This window comes from Saccostrea cucullata, unplaced genomic scaffold (genome assembly GCF_032062105.1).
Source record: "Saccostrea cucullata isolate Sc308-1 unplaced genomic scaffold, CSIRO_AGI_Scuc_v1 ctg3515, whole genome shotgun sequence".
Lineage (NCBI taxonomy): Eukaryota > Metazoa > Mollusca > Bivalvia > Ostreida > Ostreidae > Saccostrea > Saccostrea cuccullata.
The window spans coordinates 22,319-38,126 of record NW_026932462.1 but is presented as its reverse complement, the minus strand read 5'-3'; the positions used below and the strand labels follow the sequence as shown (position 1 = coordinate 38,126).

General features: G+C 32.9%; 1 protein-coding gene across 1 annotated transcript; it reads left to right on the top strand.

Annotated features, from left to right (window-relative positions):
- The first annotated feature begins 10,847 nt into the window (after positions 1-10,847).
- On the top strand, positions 10,848-14,075 carry LOC134235172 (aquaporin AQPAe.a-like). Its single transcript, XM_062717272.1, has 3 exons — positions 10,848-11,568; positions 12,546-12,626; positions 12,785-14,075. The coding sequence occupies exons 1-3, from the start codon at positions 11,011-11,013 to the stop codon at positions 13,013-13,015; spliced, it is 870 nt and encodes a 289-aa protein (XP_062573256.1). The 5' UTR covers positions 10,848-11,010; the 3' UTR covers positions 13,016-14,075.
- The last annotated feature ends 1,733 nt before the right edge of the window (positions 14,076-15,808 follow it).

Sequence of the window (15,808 nt, the reverse complement as noted above, 5' to 3'; positions counted from 1 at the left end):
GAAATTTGCCTTGTATAACTGAAAATTTATATGAAACAATTTGTTATTTATTTCCAAAACTTGAATAAATATTAATTTCCAGTCCAATGTTATACTGTAAATGAATTGTAGCAGCATATGAAAATGGAAATTTGACTTCACTTTACTTTTTTTAATATGTTTTTTTTTTTTTTTTTTTTTGTATGTGTAAAATTTTAAAAAGTGTTATTTTCTATACTTTTTAGCATGTGTTTAAAGCGTAAGAAAATGACAATGTTTCTACGTACTTTCACGAATAAAAATTTCGAGATGATTAAAAAAAAAATATCAGGCAAAACGTGCAAACTGGTGGTATTTTAATTTCCAGATTTTTTTAAAAATGATTCTAGGGATTCGGTAACTGTACTTAGCAATTTCACTGACAAGAATTCGTGTTTACATTATTAAATACAGTGATTAATTTTATATCTCTGGAACAAGCATGCATATATCTATCCTGCTTTTTTGATAAAACCCAGATTGAATTTTATTTAATGAGATATTAATTGCCCGGTAGTGAAACTTGAATGAATATAACTGAAGATGCGGGCGATCATATTTAGTTTAAGGGGCAGCTGTAGTGCTTTATTCCTGTATAAACATCATCAGGACTTCATCTGGTGTATATCAAGCGGGGCTTCTTGTTTGAAGTAACAAAGACAAAATACAGTTGTGGAGGATGTTATCGATATGAATGTGAAATTAATAGAATTAGGTCAACCATTACATGAACGACATTTTTTCAGAAAGATAAACAACGATCTAATTTCATTCACAGATAAATTATTGCATTCTTCTGTCTTAATTTTCTTCCTGGTTATAAAGTGCTATGTCACATCAGAATTTCATTTAAAATATGTTTAAATCGTTTCTCCTTTAACATGTGATTTCATTAATAAAAGACAAATATAAAAGTTCAGGATTGTTTTTCTTGTTTTTACAGAGAAAATGGAAAAAGTGTCATATATTTTATGTAATACATAAAATAATTAATAAGAAGCCGATGTAATATGCAACCGTAACATTTTTACCACATAATCTGACAATAAAACCAATGACAAATCTGTCTGTCGATTGTAAGATCTTATTTCAAAAAAGGATACCAGTATTATCAAAGACCTATGTATATAATAAACAAATGCTACGTATTTAAGTTTAATGTTTTATTCGAGTTGGCAGGTATTGTCCACAGTGGTCTACACAACAGTGGGGCAGCCGGCAAAATGGCATACCCCCAACATCACATAAGTTGTGCCCTCCCTGACGGGAAAAGTAGCACGCTGGGTTGACCTCATTCGTGCTACGGACACATTTCAACACAAATTATCTTTTATAATTATATTATTTTGCCTTAGCTTTAAATTGTATAAGATATAATTTTCAAAGTCAACATCACATATATCAACATCAACCATCACATATATCAACATCAACCACAAAAAGTCAACAAAATCAACAGTTCAATGGTTAAATTGAAGGTGACGATTTCGCCAATACGACCACTGTGAAGTATAGTTTACTGTCTTTCCCCGAACTCCTCGAATGGATAATTTGCCAAGTTGACCCTTGTCATGCATGGTATTCGGCCAGAGATCATTCCAAAGGTCCCAGAATACGGAAATAGCAGGCAATTCAGATCAGCATCGTTAGTCTCCTTCAACGAAATCCCTTATATCTGAAAAGACAAAAACAAAAACCCACAGCAGAAAAAGATTCTCAATAACATTTGCATAACTCTAATAAATTTGGTATAGCCAAACCATGTAAAACAATGAAAAATTATTTAAACAAACAAAAGGAGAAAGGGTATATACTTAACACCTAGCTCAAGGGTTGAGGTGGGAGGGTATTTCATAATACAAAAACATAAATCGGATACTTTCATCACCCACCTTTCACTTTCATTGATGGATAGAAAAGGGGAGATAACCCGTAAACCTAGTGCCTAAGTACCGACACTGTATGGATGGATAAATAAATTCCGGCTTATCACATTTATTAGTTTTTCCACAAAAAGGAGATGAATGATGACATATAATAAAAGGATAGAGCTTTGATAACGGCGCATATTGTGAGATGAACTCAAATATGCGGTATTATCAAAGACCTATGTATATAATAAACAAATGCTACGTATTTAAGTTTAATGTTTTATTCGAGTTGGCAGGTATTGTCCACAGTGGTCTACACAACAGTGGGGCAGCCGGCAAAATGGCATACCCCCAACATCACATAAGTTGTGCCCTCCCTGACGGGAAAAGTAGCACGCTGGGTTGACCTCATTCGTGCTACGGACACATTTCAACACAAATTATCTTTTATAATTATATTATTTTGCCTTAGCTTTAAATTGTATAAGATATAATTTTCAAAGTCAACATCACATATATCAACATCAACCATCACATATATCAACATCAACCACAAAAAGTCAACAAAATCAACAGTTCAATGGTTAAATTGAAGGTGACGATTTCGCCACATGGGCACCGTAGGTGCCCACCGCCACCTGGTGGGGGTAGGCAACTTCAATTTAACCACCCACCATGGACACCTAGCCTACTCAAAACCCTCAGCAACCCATCCATCGTGAACATCACTCTCTCTCTCATTGCCAACCCACTGTAGAACTATCCTGCATTAAAATAATTCTGGTCTCCCTTCAAATTAATTGGGCCTAACGCCCCCCCCCCCCCCTCCTGAATTTATATCTTTCCAAGTTACTAGTATATTGCTTTGGGTCTCAGATTCCATTATTAATATCCAGCTGGCAAGAAAGAACTACTACCTGGACTTATGTAAGAAAATTATGTAGAAAATACGTTTTATTTAGATTCCCCCTCCCCCCTTTTTATTTATTTGTTTATAAATTTGAGTTTTATTTCTTATTTATTAATTTTTTAGGCGATAAAATACTTTCATGCAGAGATTAGAAACAAGATGAATGAGCACCTTTACTCTTTAACACCCCCTTTCCCTTTCAGCATGATTATGCTATTCCTGTATTGTTGACAATAATTTTAAAGTTTTCACATGCCCAATTTGTAAACTGCAGAACATGTTTTGTGATATTTGATAATGTATCTTGCCAGTTCTGAGGGAATGATGTTATACATGTACCACTTATTTTGAAAGTGAACTCTTCAAAGGATCATTTAAAATTGATTAAATCTTGTATATAATAAGTACCTTTCAAACCAAGACACACAATGGAGGACTTTGTATTTACTGCTTATTTGTAAATGTAGTTGGACTGCAGCAGACATTGAAGGCACATATGACTAAATCCTTTATTCTAAACCCCTTCCCAGCTGATGCTCTATCAAAAATGCTTGATCTTTTCACACCTTAAGCCCCCCCCCCCCCCCCCCCGCGCAAAAATATGTTATGGAATAGGTTATTTATATAATAGACTTCAAAATATTTTTAAGGCTGTAGGAAATGGATATATGATGGAGAGCATAAAAATTAATATGCTTAGTCAGTGGAAACTTATCCTATATCGAATACCCTAAAATGCTGGAGAATTTTATCTAATCTTAATACTATGAATCTTGTAACTCCTACACACATGTGGATTTGTATTTGTATCCCCTAGCTAACCTGTATTTGTAATCACTAGCTAATGCATGGATGTAAACTGCATGTACATATATATGCACCGAATAATGCATCTTAATCCCATATGAGGTCAATGTGTAAAGTAACATAAAATAATTATGCTACATGTCACTGCACAGATGAGAGATAAACACCTATCATATTACATGCAAATGGCACCTGGGTTTGAACTGATATTTTCAATGGGAAAATGCCCCCTGAGATATGCATATGTCTTAATTTCCAACAGTAAGCAAATACTATTAAAAAGAAAATATTGTAGGAAATGGTTTGGATTGTAACCTAGCCTGTGGAACAATATGTGTTAACCCCCCCCCCCCCCGCTGTTAGGTAGTTACATGTAGGTAATCTCGCCTTTAGTGCTTATTAGTGATAAAGAAAACTAGTTACCTAAACAATTTACCTTTGCGAGTTTAAAAACTGTGAATATAGAATTTTAACTAAAGCAACTTTTATCTGTGTGAAATAGCAAATCTTAACAACTTAGAGACACAACAGAAACCAACACTGACAAAAAGCCCCAATTTGAACCTCATAAGTCTCATTATAACCCATTCTATTTTATTTATTTATTGATTTATTTATTATTGTTGCATGACCATTCATACTACAGCATATGCCATATTAAAAAAATACATAGAAAGTACCAGCACTGTGAGCTGTGTTCAAATGAGCATGCATGTGCATTGACTGTAGCACCTGAAGAACTCTGTAAATTGTCCCTCATTCCCAATGCCAAATTGAATAACGAGTAAAATTGGTAAAAGTTCAGGAAATTTGAGTTGCAATTCCTATTTTAAGGTTCACTTTCCCCAATGAGAAAGATAACTCAAAGGAATAAATGTAAATTATCATGTTAATTATGTTAATTTCCTAATACTCTTGACATTTTATTTATTTCACAGTGCTTCAATTAGCCTACAAATTATTATTATTTAACTTCTTTTTATAGTCTTTTATTTGTAGAATTGTATTTCAATACCCAAAGTTCTCTTCTTGTATAAATATTAAACAAGTGACTAGACCCATGTTTTTAGAACATTGTGAGGAAACAAAAGCCCATGCTGAAATTAATCTCTGTATACATAAATAATCAACATTTGTGAAATAATCTATATATAATAAATTAGTAAAATAAGTTTACCTGATTTTTCATGTTAACTTAAGATGGTACAAAACTTTTCATTTACTAAACACAACTCTATAGGATATAAGGCCTTTATGCTGTTAAGGGGTGAGAAGACATTAAGGAGGCTAGGGGGTCAAGCCGGTCAACAATTATTAACCACCAGATATAATTTAAATTTTGGGATATGATATCTTAAGGTGTCAACTATCATTTGGCAAAAGAAAAATTTCATAAATTTTAGCTTTAAAATTTGATCAATTATATCTTTATTGAGCTCTTCTTCTAAAGGAGATCCAAATAGCCTAAAAATGGCCACAACCACCCAGCCCCTTTAAATGTATGTGTTTATATTGTGTTATCATCAAACCTTCTCAATTAAGGTAAAGGGGCTGTTAGAGAAATTCATGATTATGCTCATGTACACTGGAGACGGCTTCCAAGGAACGAACAGCATGGCCTTCTTTTATTTCCTTTATGTATAATTTTAACTACACCATTGACCAAAATGACAACACAGAATATATGCGAAACATGCCCTTCGCCCCATCTTACTTAATCTGAACCCTTTGATATATATTAACCAGCAAAATAGTAGCTAGCCTTGCTAGATATTACATGTAGTTAATTAAAATAAAATTTGGGGAATCCTATTTATATCAACTGTTACTAATGAACCATTGAGGTCCTAAATTACTATGCCCACATTGTTATTGTTCTTGTTGAATCTGAAGTTGTCCTCCCTATCAAGCCCCTTAAGAGAAGTGATATCCGAATAGGTGAGGATGCTGCTGGTCCTAATATATTATTATTATGTGGATTTGACAGACAATGTACAATTCAACTCTGGTGCATGTTACCTATGCCGGGTATGCCTCCCAGATTTTACAGCCTGAATTGTTGATTGTAATGCTTCCATCCAACTGAATTTTTTGACTTAAAATCTATTTACTTTTTTAGTCATCATTCATATTTACTTACCTTGAGTTTTGTCATATAGCATGTGTACAACTGTAAATATGTATAAACAAATACACATCTTACTTGATGTTTCATTCATATCATAAAATGCATTATTGTAATGTTACATTCAAAAGCACCAAAACTTGTTATGTATTTTACTTCAAACTATTTTATTTCACAATTGATTACTGCCTTTGTCGCAATTGCATATCTTTCATGCCTCTCTTTGGACCCTTGTTAAAGTTGAATGGCCTTGATTGAAATTTAAATACTTTAATTAGAGTTCTGTCCCTTTGTGAATCTAGCTAAATAACATTTCTAAAGATTTGTAAAACTTTTATTACTTCTCAATCTGTATTTTTTTCTTTATTCACTGTTTTAGGACAAAAGGTAGACTGATATGGCACAGCTAGGGTCACCCTATCCTTGAACATTCATTTATTTATTCTTTTTAAAAAATCACTCAATATTTTAAATAAACTGATAAATGCACCAAACCCAAAGTTACAAAAGCATACTCATACTGTAAGAATTATAATTATGGATATTCCCATTTTTAAATCCCCTAAAGATAGGCTAAGGGATCTAAGTAACTAAATATAGGCCACCATGTGTACGGATGTTTATTGGCAAATGACTGATGACCTTGAATAACATGGACCGAATAAAGTTGAAGTTCATACCTATTTTTACATTAGCTCATTTTGTTTATATATTATTTCACTAAGTAAGTTTTTATTCATTCAAAATCTGCTGATGAAGTTGGTTATCATTACCACATTGTAATCTTGTACCATGTGCCAGTGTTTAAAGCATGGACGGGTGGCAAATCGATCTGTTTCAATCCAATAAAATACTTGCCATCGAGCAATATCAATGTTAATAAGATAATCTGTTTTACTTCTTTGACTGAAACTTAACTTTAAAAACTGAAAATTATTATAAAATATTTCATAATACAAAAACATAAATCGGATACTTTCATCACCCACCTTTCACTTTCATTGATGGATAGAAAAGGGGAGATAATCCGTAAACCTAGTGCCTAAGTACCGACACTGTATGGATGGATAAATAAATTCCGGCTTATCACATTTATTAGTTTTTCCACAAAAAGGAGATGAATGATGACATATAATAAAAGGATAGAGCTTTGATAACGGCGCATATTGTGAGATGAACTCAAATATGCGGTATTATATAAAACTTTAAAAACTTAAATACGATATTTTTTGATGTTACAAATTTTTTAAAGAATGTTTACAATACTGTAGGCTTGTGTAATATATATACATGATTTATGTAAAAATCAAAAGTCACAAGAGTGGTAAGGATCAACATATTTCTGTCAAATTTTCGATAACTGACCCTGGGACCTATATCGTTCTTTGACGTCAAATAATACCACAAAAAGAAAAAATAATAATAATAAACATCATTCTTTGAAATACTTGTCTTAGTTTACAAAATTACGAATTATTGACCCTCGTAATGATTCGTTTTCCTTGGGTTATAATCTTGTGATAGGAATAATAATTTCAAAGATGGAATTTTTTTACGATATCGTGACGCTATACAGTCCATTTGAGGCATTTGCCATTTCAATCAAGTATGTTTGATAATCTTTCTGCCCACTGAGAAATAACATTTTTTTATGTTTCACACGCCCTGTACATTTTGATTTAGCAGATGGTCAGTTTTTACGATCTTAGAGTAAGCAGTTCTGCGAGGAAGAGCAAAATTCGGGTAACCACAGAATTTATACAACATATTCAAGCACCTCGCGCCTTTCATGGTTTTTACAAATTCTAAATCAGAGAGGGAGAGAGAATGAAGAGAGTTTACATGTAATCTATAAGATACGAAAACGATGAGGTATAATATTGAATACTTTTGATGACCCAGAGTGTTTCAAATAGATTTGTGATAAAATTCAGAAAGATCGTAAAGGTGCGAAAAATTATATCGATCATTAAATCGTTCCTCAGAAGTTGGTTATATATGTCAGATTTTACAAGCTTGCAAATAAGCGATAGGCCTGTTGGAGACTTGTTTTATTCGTCCCAACATCATTCAGTTAAAAATTAGCAGAAACCCTAGGAATTTAATGGTTTCTTACACCCCCAATCGGTTCACATAGATAAAACACAGAGGGTGCTTGAGAAACCGAGGAATAAGCATTGCATTTTCAAACTCTTTTTTTTTCTTTTTTCTTTTTTTTTCCCCTTTTTTTTTAAAGAAATGCTGATCAGTAAGGTATAGAAATGTCTTAGTTTGGGAGAGAGAGAAAAAATATATAGTGTGGATGATATCATATTAATCAAAACAGACAAAGCTGATGGAAATTTCTTATTTCTGCTGCTGATATCCCAGCTTATTTTTCTGGAAAATGTCATTCTATGATGGAAAAGAAAAAAATTATTGCTTAAAATAAATCCTTTTTCAAAAATAAAACATAATTTTTTTTATTTTATAAAATTAGATGAAAAAAATGAAATCGTACTTTGCGGTACAATATTATCAAGCAAGACATTCCAGATTCAAAGAATAAACGTATCATATATCATGGTTTATCGAAGAATAAATGAAAAAGTATTGATACATGAAATTAAACTTTTTATCAATATGGCACACTAATTTCTATTTCATTTTTTATTTAAATTAAATGAAACGAAAAGTCAAATGTTAAACAGCACCCAAATTGAATGTAGAGTTCTACAAGTACTTGTATCCTAGAAAGTCAACCCCTAATCTCAAACTCTGATTTAGAGGATAACAAAATTGTTTGAAGTGTGATATGCAGTGAACAAGAACCCCAACACAAACAGAGCGGGATCTGGTTTATGCACATTTATTTTAATTTGTCTGAAACTGAACTAGGGCGAGGCTTTAATTCTAGCCAGAGATGTAGCGTAAGAGAAAAAATACAAAATAAAAAAAAATACCATAGGATCAGCGAAGAAAATCTAGATAAATTGATAAAACAGCTGCAGATCAAATATGTGTTGCTTACATATATTTTGTTGTCTTTGTATTGATATCCACGCCCTCAATATATTATCGGAGCACTTCAATCTTATTGTTAAGAAAACTTGAAGAATCGTCAAGGGTTTGTTGATTTTTATGGCATGAAATTTCCCTGAATAATAACAAAAGTATTAAACAACTATAAACTGTTTAAATGTTGTTGATTTTACAAATACGATTCTTGGTTGTGGTTTATAAACTACTTTGCAAAAATTTCCACATGTGGAAATATAGGGCTTTGCAAAGCTGCACTCCTTTTTCTCACAAACGAAACCATGCAGAATAAAATATGGAAATTTAGTTATGTAAGTTCTTCGATATGCATGGGTAAAAGTTTGAAACTTTATTAAAAGCTGACCTAAATACATCTGGTAATAAATAACAAATTTTTATCTTAAATCCCATGCACTTAAATACCATTGAAATTTAAATTGAATTTCGTTTGTAATTTTGGCATGTTACAAATATATCTGCAGCCAGAGATTAAGTCCTGCACTTAATGTCGCTGGGTTCCAATTTCACAGGAATTCTAAAACTCTCTTCATAATTTTTCTCCCCTCTGATTTGCAAAGACAAAAAAATAAGAGTAGGAGAAAGAAAACGAAAATAATATTTAAAAAAGAAAAATGAACCTAGATGTTTATGTCAGAGATATTCATTTGAAAGATTGGAAACTTTAGCATTTTATATATTAATAGAAAATCATTTGCCAAATCATTGAAATATTTAAAGCTTAAGCTTACTATTGATTATATTTTACAATTTCAAAGTATAATTCTCGAATATGAACTATGTTATTTGGCGATTTCCAGTAAAAATCGCCCCAAAGTTTTATGAATAAAATGTTTGAGCATGTTTATATTTTCATTCAAAATATTATTCAAATTTACAATCACAGAAAATGCGTGAACTTAATCTTAAGGTACATTGACGTAAATACATTTGTTATTAAAGGTGACATACTACCACATTTAATGTTTATGTCTATCAAAATAAGGTTTTTCTGATCAAAAGATAGAGGAATCATGTTACGCAGTGACTTAACCCTACATTTTATTGTATTTCAAAGCATACCGAACACCATGTGCATGTTTATGGGAATTGTTTGCTTCCTCCTTCATGTATATATCAAATTTGACTTTCAAAAGTTTGTTCTTACTTTCGTTTTTACCCACATCCACCGTGATTAAATTTGTATTCGTAGGAGGAACAATGTTCATTAACAGCATGTTTATTTGATGCAGTGTCGCTTGTACACTAGACCACATGTTACGTAACGAACATTTTTAGCACCTACATTTTGACCATTTCCTTTAATAAAAACTGATTTTTGTATTGTTCAGTCACTACGTGTTGTACTATTGTTTTCCTTTCCCAGTCACTTTAAAACAGTTAATACCCTCTCTCCATTTCAATCAGGAAAAAAATATGAAATTCAAAATTTACTTCCCCAGTCAGTTTAAGTAGGCTCCCAAACTGTGCACTCTAACTAGCACAATTTAAAGCAACAATAGTATTTCTTTATTTATGCACTTACACCTTCATATTGTATTGAAATATAACCCCACGTACAACATTTGATACAATATTATGAAATGGTTTTCCTTTTGAATACGCTACACACACGTCATAAGAAGGTTGTCCGAGAAACTTAACACTCTACATATTCAGGTCATAATATCATGATGACCCTGTTTACATTTAAAATGACAGAGAATAAAATGATATATAATCTTTAGGTGCATAAATAATGAACATGGGAAGTGTGGTTTATTTGTAATGAATGGGCATTCCATTGTGACAAGGTTGTCAAATTTCACACGTCGACTATATAAATGCATGTACTAAAGTGTGGTCAATGAAAAAAAAATTGTCTGGAAAAAATTATCAGTATTATAAAAAGTGCTTCTCCGCAAAATAATCATTTTCATTAAATGGCATATTCTAAATATTTTTTTGAAATAAGTAAATATTTTGAATATAAATCAAATTATCTTCACAAAATTCTATAATTTAATGTTCGCAACTTAATGTGATATTGGACAGATCTCTAAACGCGTTACATTTCCCAGTTATACTCTTTGTGGAGTTCTAGAAATACCGAGAGGGAGGTCACTTTTTTCCCAAATTCCATGGACATGCGCGTTCGCACTGTATAACTTGATTCTATTCAATTTTTTCCAAACCTCACTCTTGGGTGCGCAGAGAGATAAGCTTTCAAAAAACAGTTTCATTGAGGTGCTCGGTCCTATAACATGTGGAAAATCATGAGGGAAAATTTGGAGGATTTGACTAGCCCCAACTTGTGGAGATCTGCTGCTGCAGAACTTCTGGGAACCATGTTCCTGGTCTTTTTCGGGTGTGCAACCGCTACGGGGCAGCAAAAGCAATCTGACAATCCAGCAGACTACGTGCAAATAGCCCTTACTTTTGGGCTGATCGTGGGTACGATGGTCTGGGGCATCGCCCATGTTAGCGGAGGTCATATTAACCCCGCGGTAACCTTAGCAGCCCTTGTTACAAGGCGTGTGAGTATTGTCCGGGCCCTGATGTATATTGTGTCACAGCTCATTGGAGCCATTATGGGAGCAGCAATTCTATTCGGAATAACGCCCACCAACGCCCGTGGCGGGCTAGGCGTTAACGCAATGAACGGGGAGGTTACAGAAGCCCAAGGTTTCGGGGTGGAGGTGATGATCACGTTTGTATTAGTGTTTACTGTCCTAGCATCAATCGATGAGAAGCGAACTGACCTCCATGGATCCGCGCCTCTGACTATTGGTCTGTCAGTCGTCGTTGGACATTTGGTAGCCGTAAGTAAATTATAAAGCTATTTGTCAATTTTGTTATCTGAAGAAAGTTTGTGAATTTTTCGGTTGTTACAAATAAAACTGACCATCATCAGATGAGTAGTGACCATTAATTTTAGTCGCTCAAGAATCAAGGTCTTCCGTCAAAGTTATCATTTTTAATCTTTCTTTTTATTAAATTCCTTTTTCTCAGATATATTTTTTTCAAACTTTTTAAAACACAAACATTTAAGAAAATTACTTTTGACTGTATTTAATTAAAGTTTTAGAAAAGTCCAAGAAAATCTTGCATATTTTTGGTTAAATGATATCAGTGCAGAGGGCGTTGTGTTCTGACAGTGATAAACTATATATGTTTGGCTTCTTTAAGGGGAAATTATTGCTACTTGTGTTGTACAAAGAAACAGGAGGTCAGCTTAATCAAAAGTTTATCTCTGTTTAATGTTCAAATCAGTATAATCTAAACAATTTTGCCTTTACGCCGACCTGCTCATGTTATAAGACGATACACAGGAATGACGCTAGCCTAATTAAGGCAACGTCCATCTGCCTATGTTTATACTTTATCTCTCGTAATAAGATCATATTTTTCTGTGCTATTTCACAAAAAGCCACTTGACTATAGTTTGGGGAATGTGGTTACAAATTAATAGTGAAAAAATTTAACATACTAGTATGCAAATGAGTTTATTGAATGTGACCTGATAAAGAAAACTTTTACAGAGAGCAAAATAGGATGAAAAAATATTTGTTTTATGTTGATATAGAAAGCGATAAATAAACTTCATATCAAATTCTGACCACTTGTCGAGAACACGTGCGGCCCCAAAACCCAAGATCTTTCACGGTGGCAGACTCTGGCACTTAACTCTATCTAAACAACTGCTTTACAGTGATGGGTCGGAAATTTTTCACCCCACGCGATCACTTCATAAATTATCTTGTTATGGATTAATTTTATTGTACGCTGTGTTTTACAGATCGCCTATACCGGATGTAGTATGAACCCCGCCAGAAGTTTTGGACCCGCTGTCATTCAAAACGCCTGGGACGCCCATTGGGTATGTTGTAAATGAACCTTTTCTTGTGGCTTTGAAAGCAAACATAATTTCTCTCGGAATCATGGGAAATTCAAAAACCATAAGTTATATCTTTTTTAAATGTGATTCAAAGGCTTACCTATGAATATGACCTAATTTCAGTTGTTTTTTAACTTTAGGTATTTTGGATTGGCCCTTTTGTCGGCAGTTTTGTCGCAGCTCTTCTATATGAATATATTTTTTCTGCTGGTGCCACATTTGGAAGAACTAAGCGCTGCTTAACCAGAAGCAGAGCGCGACCGGAAGCGGAAAAGGCCGATGAACTGGAAAAAGTAGAAATCGGTGAAATCGAGGAAAAGAAGGAGCCGGAATCCGAGGAAGATCAGGTGAAGACTCAAAACGGACAATAAATTGTGACTGTTAAGTCGATCGCAGTTGTGATTAACAGTATTTCTTCCCATTTGTATACATATAGTTCAGTAACTGTAACAGTTATTTAACTTTAAAAACCCTGTGGTAATTCAACACCAAACTGCGACGGAAAACGTCGATTACGCCTTTATGTATAATCTGGCTAGTTCACACTATCACTGAATACTGTAATTCCCATCAAGATTAGCATAATAAGTATCTATAACTACGCAATTACAGTTTGCACATTGCTATTTGAATGTAATGCCATAATTGCAATTTTTATTAGCTTCTTATCGAGAAACAAGCGCCAGCTGAATAACCCGGCTGATAAGATGTTTCCTGGCCATCATTAAAGTCTAGAGATATTTGGAGGTATCAATTTAACCACACAACAAGCATTTGATTGAATACTTTCTAAAAATATATAGCCCCTTTTTACTGTTTTTATATTCAAATTACACTGACAGTTTATGTATGTTGTAAGCAATTGTGCAACAAGTTTTGACGTGTCCCTAGTGACATTTGTAAATGATGAGTGAGATTGTAAAACATGGATGCACTTTATGTTTTAGATAAATACATATGACATCGTAACTCAAACATTTATTCGAAGTCGATTTTATAAATCATATTCACGCATGCGTTTATCTTTATGTTAATGAAATAAATCATTTGTAACACTTAAACAGAAATACCGAATGGTCGACGGGTGATTTACTGACATTTTCACGCCACATCAAGAGTGAGAGAGCGTTAAGTAGCTTGAAATAGCATGTATAAAATACCATTTTATTAAATCATTTGACATTAATTGTAAACTGTTTATCAACCACTGCAATGTGTACAATGTATCATTGAATTGGGCTAAGAGATGTGCACCAATTTAGCTAGTAAATGTTGTAGCAACATATTTCTCTAGCTTTAGTTCTTTATATTTGTGACCTTATTTATACGTACTTATATTTTAATTTGTAGTATATTGATATCTTACCACTATATATAGCAATATTGTAAATATATTTACAGGATATTAAATAAATTATGAATAATATCGGACTGTGTGATGCTTGGTTCATTTCTGTGCACATGTAGGAAATGCGAGTTAAATTTTGAATTTTCGTCAGAATTATAATGTCCCCTCTAGGTGTCCAGTCTAATTTTATTCCGGGCAAACCTTTCTCTAGCTCCTCTGATGGGCGTGGTCAACTGCGCAGACTGATCAGTGTCTCATCAAAATAGTTCCATACATAGTATATTGATATTTTCATTTTTATGTTTTTATATATTGGAAATTAATTAAATTTTATGTAAAAACAATAGGCCCAAGGACATCAACAGTCACATTAATATAAAACTACACTTTAAATTCTAAATAGTTTTTTTTAACTGAAAAAATAATTTAACCGAAAGATGAAGTTATATCTCTCAGAAGCAAAAAAGGGCGTGGCGATCAGGGACCCTCATTTTTTTTTAATTGGAAGAGTCAGTAAAGAACTCGATAGCAAATCTTAAAATAAATGTATCTACTTACCTGCCCTTGCCACTATCGCCACAAAAGTACACAAGTATGATTGGAAGCTATAATTACATGTAATACCTACATGTATTTCACTCCCTGTTACATATAGGCCTCTTTTCCGTCTTTGAAGAACATTTATCGATAAAAACAAGACATTTTTGTCCTACTTTTATATAACTGTTTTTTTTTTTCAAGTCTTTTTGGTCATTAAAAAACTAAGAAAGTATATTTTTCATTTCATAGTTTGAAATTTCTTGTAAAATTTTCTAATTCAATTTACTTTTCAGTCACGTCATTTACAATGATTAATTATGATCAAAGGTGAATAGAAATGGGGAATAACACTCAGTAGAATACATTTAAATATAGCTCTGCTTCCCATCACGCCTTACCCCATATTCAATGTCCCTGACACAACCTTCACATTTTTGGAATCGACACCCTTGCTCATCATAATATCATGCATCTAAAATATCTGATAAATATAAAGGGCAATAGGAGAACATTTTCAAAGAATTATGCATTTTCAATATAACTATGATCATTAGAACCCAACCCTATCCCCAGAACTCTTGACTTTGGGGCCATAAATTTCACAATGTATGTAAAAAGATCAATGTTCATTACAAATAATGCCAACAGTTGAAATGCTTAATGTCCAGTAGTAAATTAAAGTAACTTTTTAACGATAGCAGTAATTTTAAAGGTTAAGCTCCAACCCTTAGGCCCCCAAAAAATGTCGGAAATGAAAACTAAAAAATGTCGGAAATGAAAAGTTGATAATTACTAAAAATTCCGGAAATGAAATGCAGCCCAAAGAAATGACTTTTACATGTACTATGCGTATCCCTTTCCAATATGGCGGAAAGGGCTGCATTTCATTTCCGAAATTTTTAGTAATTATCAACTTTTCATTTCCGACATTTTTAGTTTTCATTTCCGACACTTTTTTGTTTTTATTTCCGACATTTTTCAGATCGCACTTTTAGTAACAGATTTGAAGACTTTACCTATGAAAAATTTAAAGGAATACAAATCACAAATACATCATTGAAATCCAATTTCTGAGTTTTTGTAAATTTATCAATGAAACGACTGTGAAAATGGAAAATGCCTCAACTAAAGTTTGAGTGATTGATTCAATGTTTACTCTTCGCAGATTTAAAGCAGAAAAATTAAAGTTCAGTGTAGAGCAGTACAATAAATATGGTATCAACCGGTGTAAAAATTCGATTAGAGTACATCAAGTGTCTCAGACATAAAGTACATC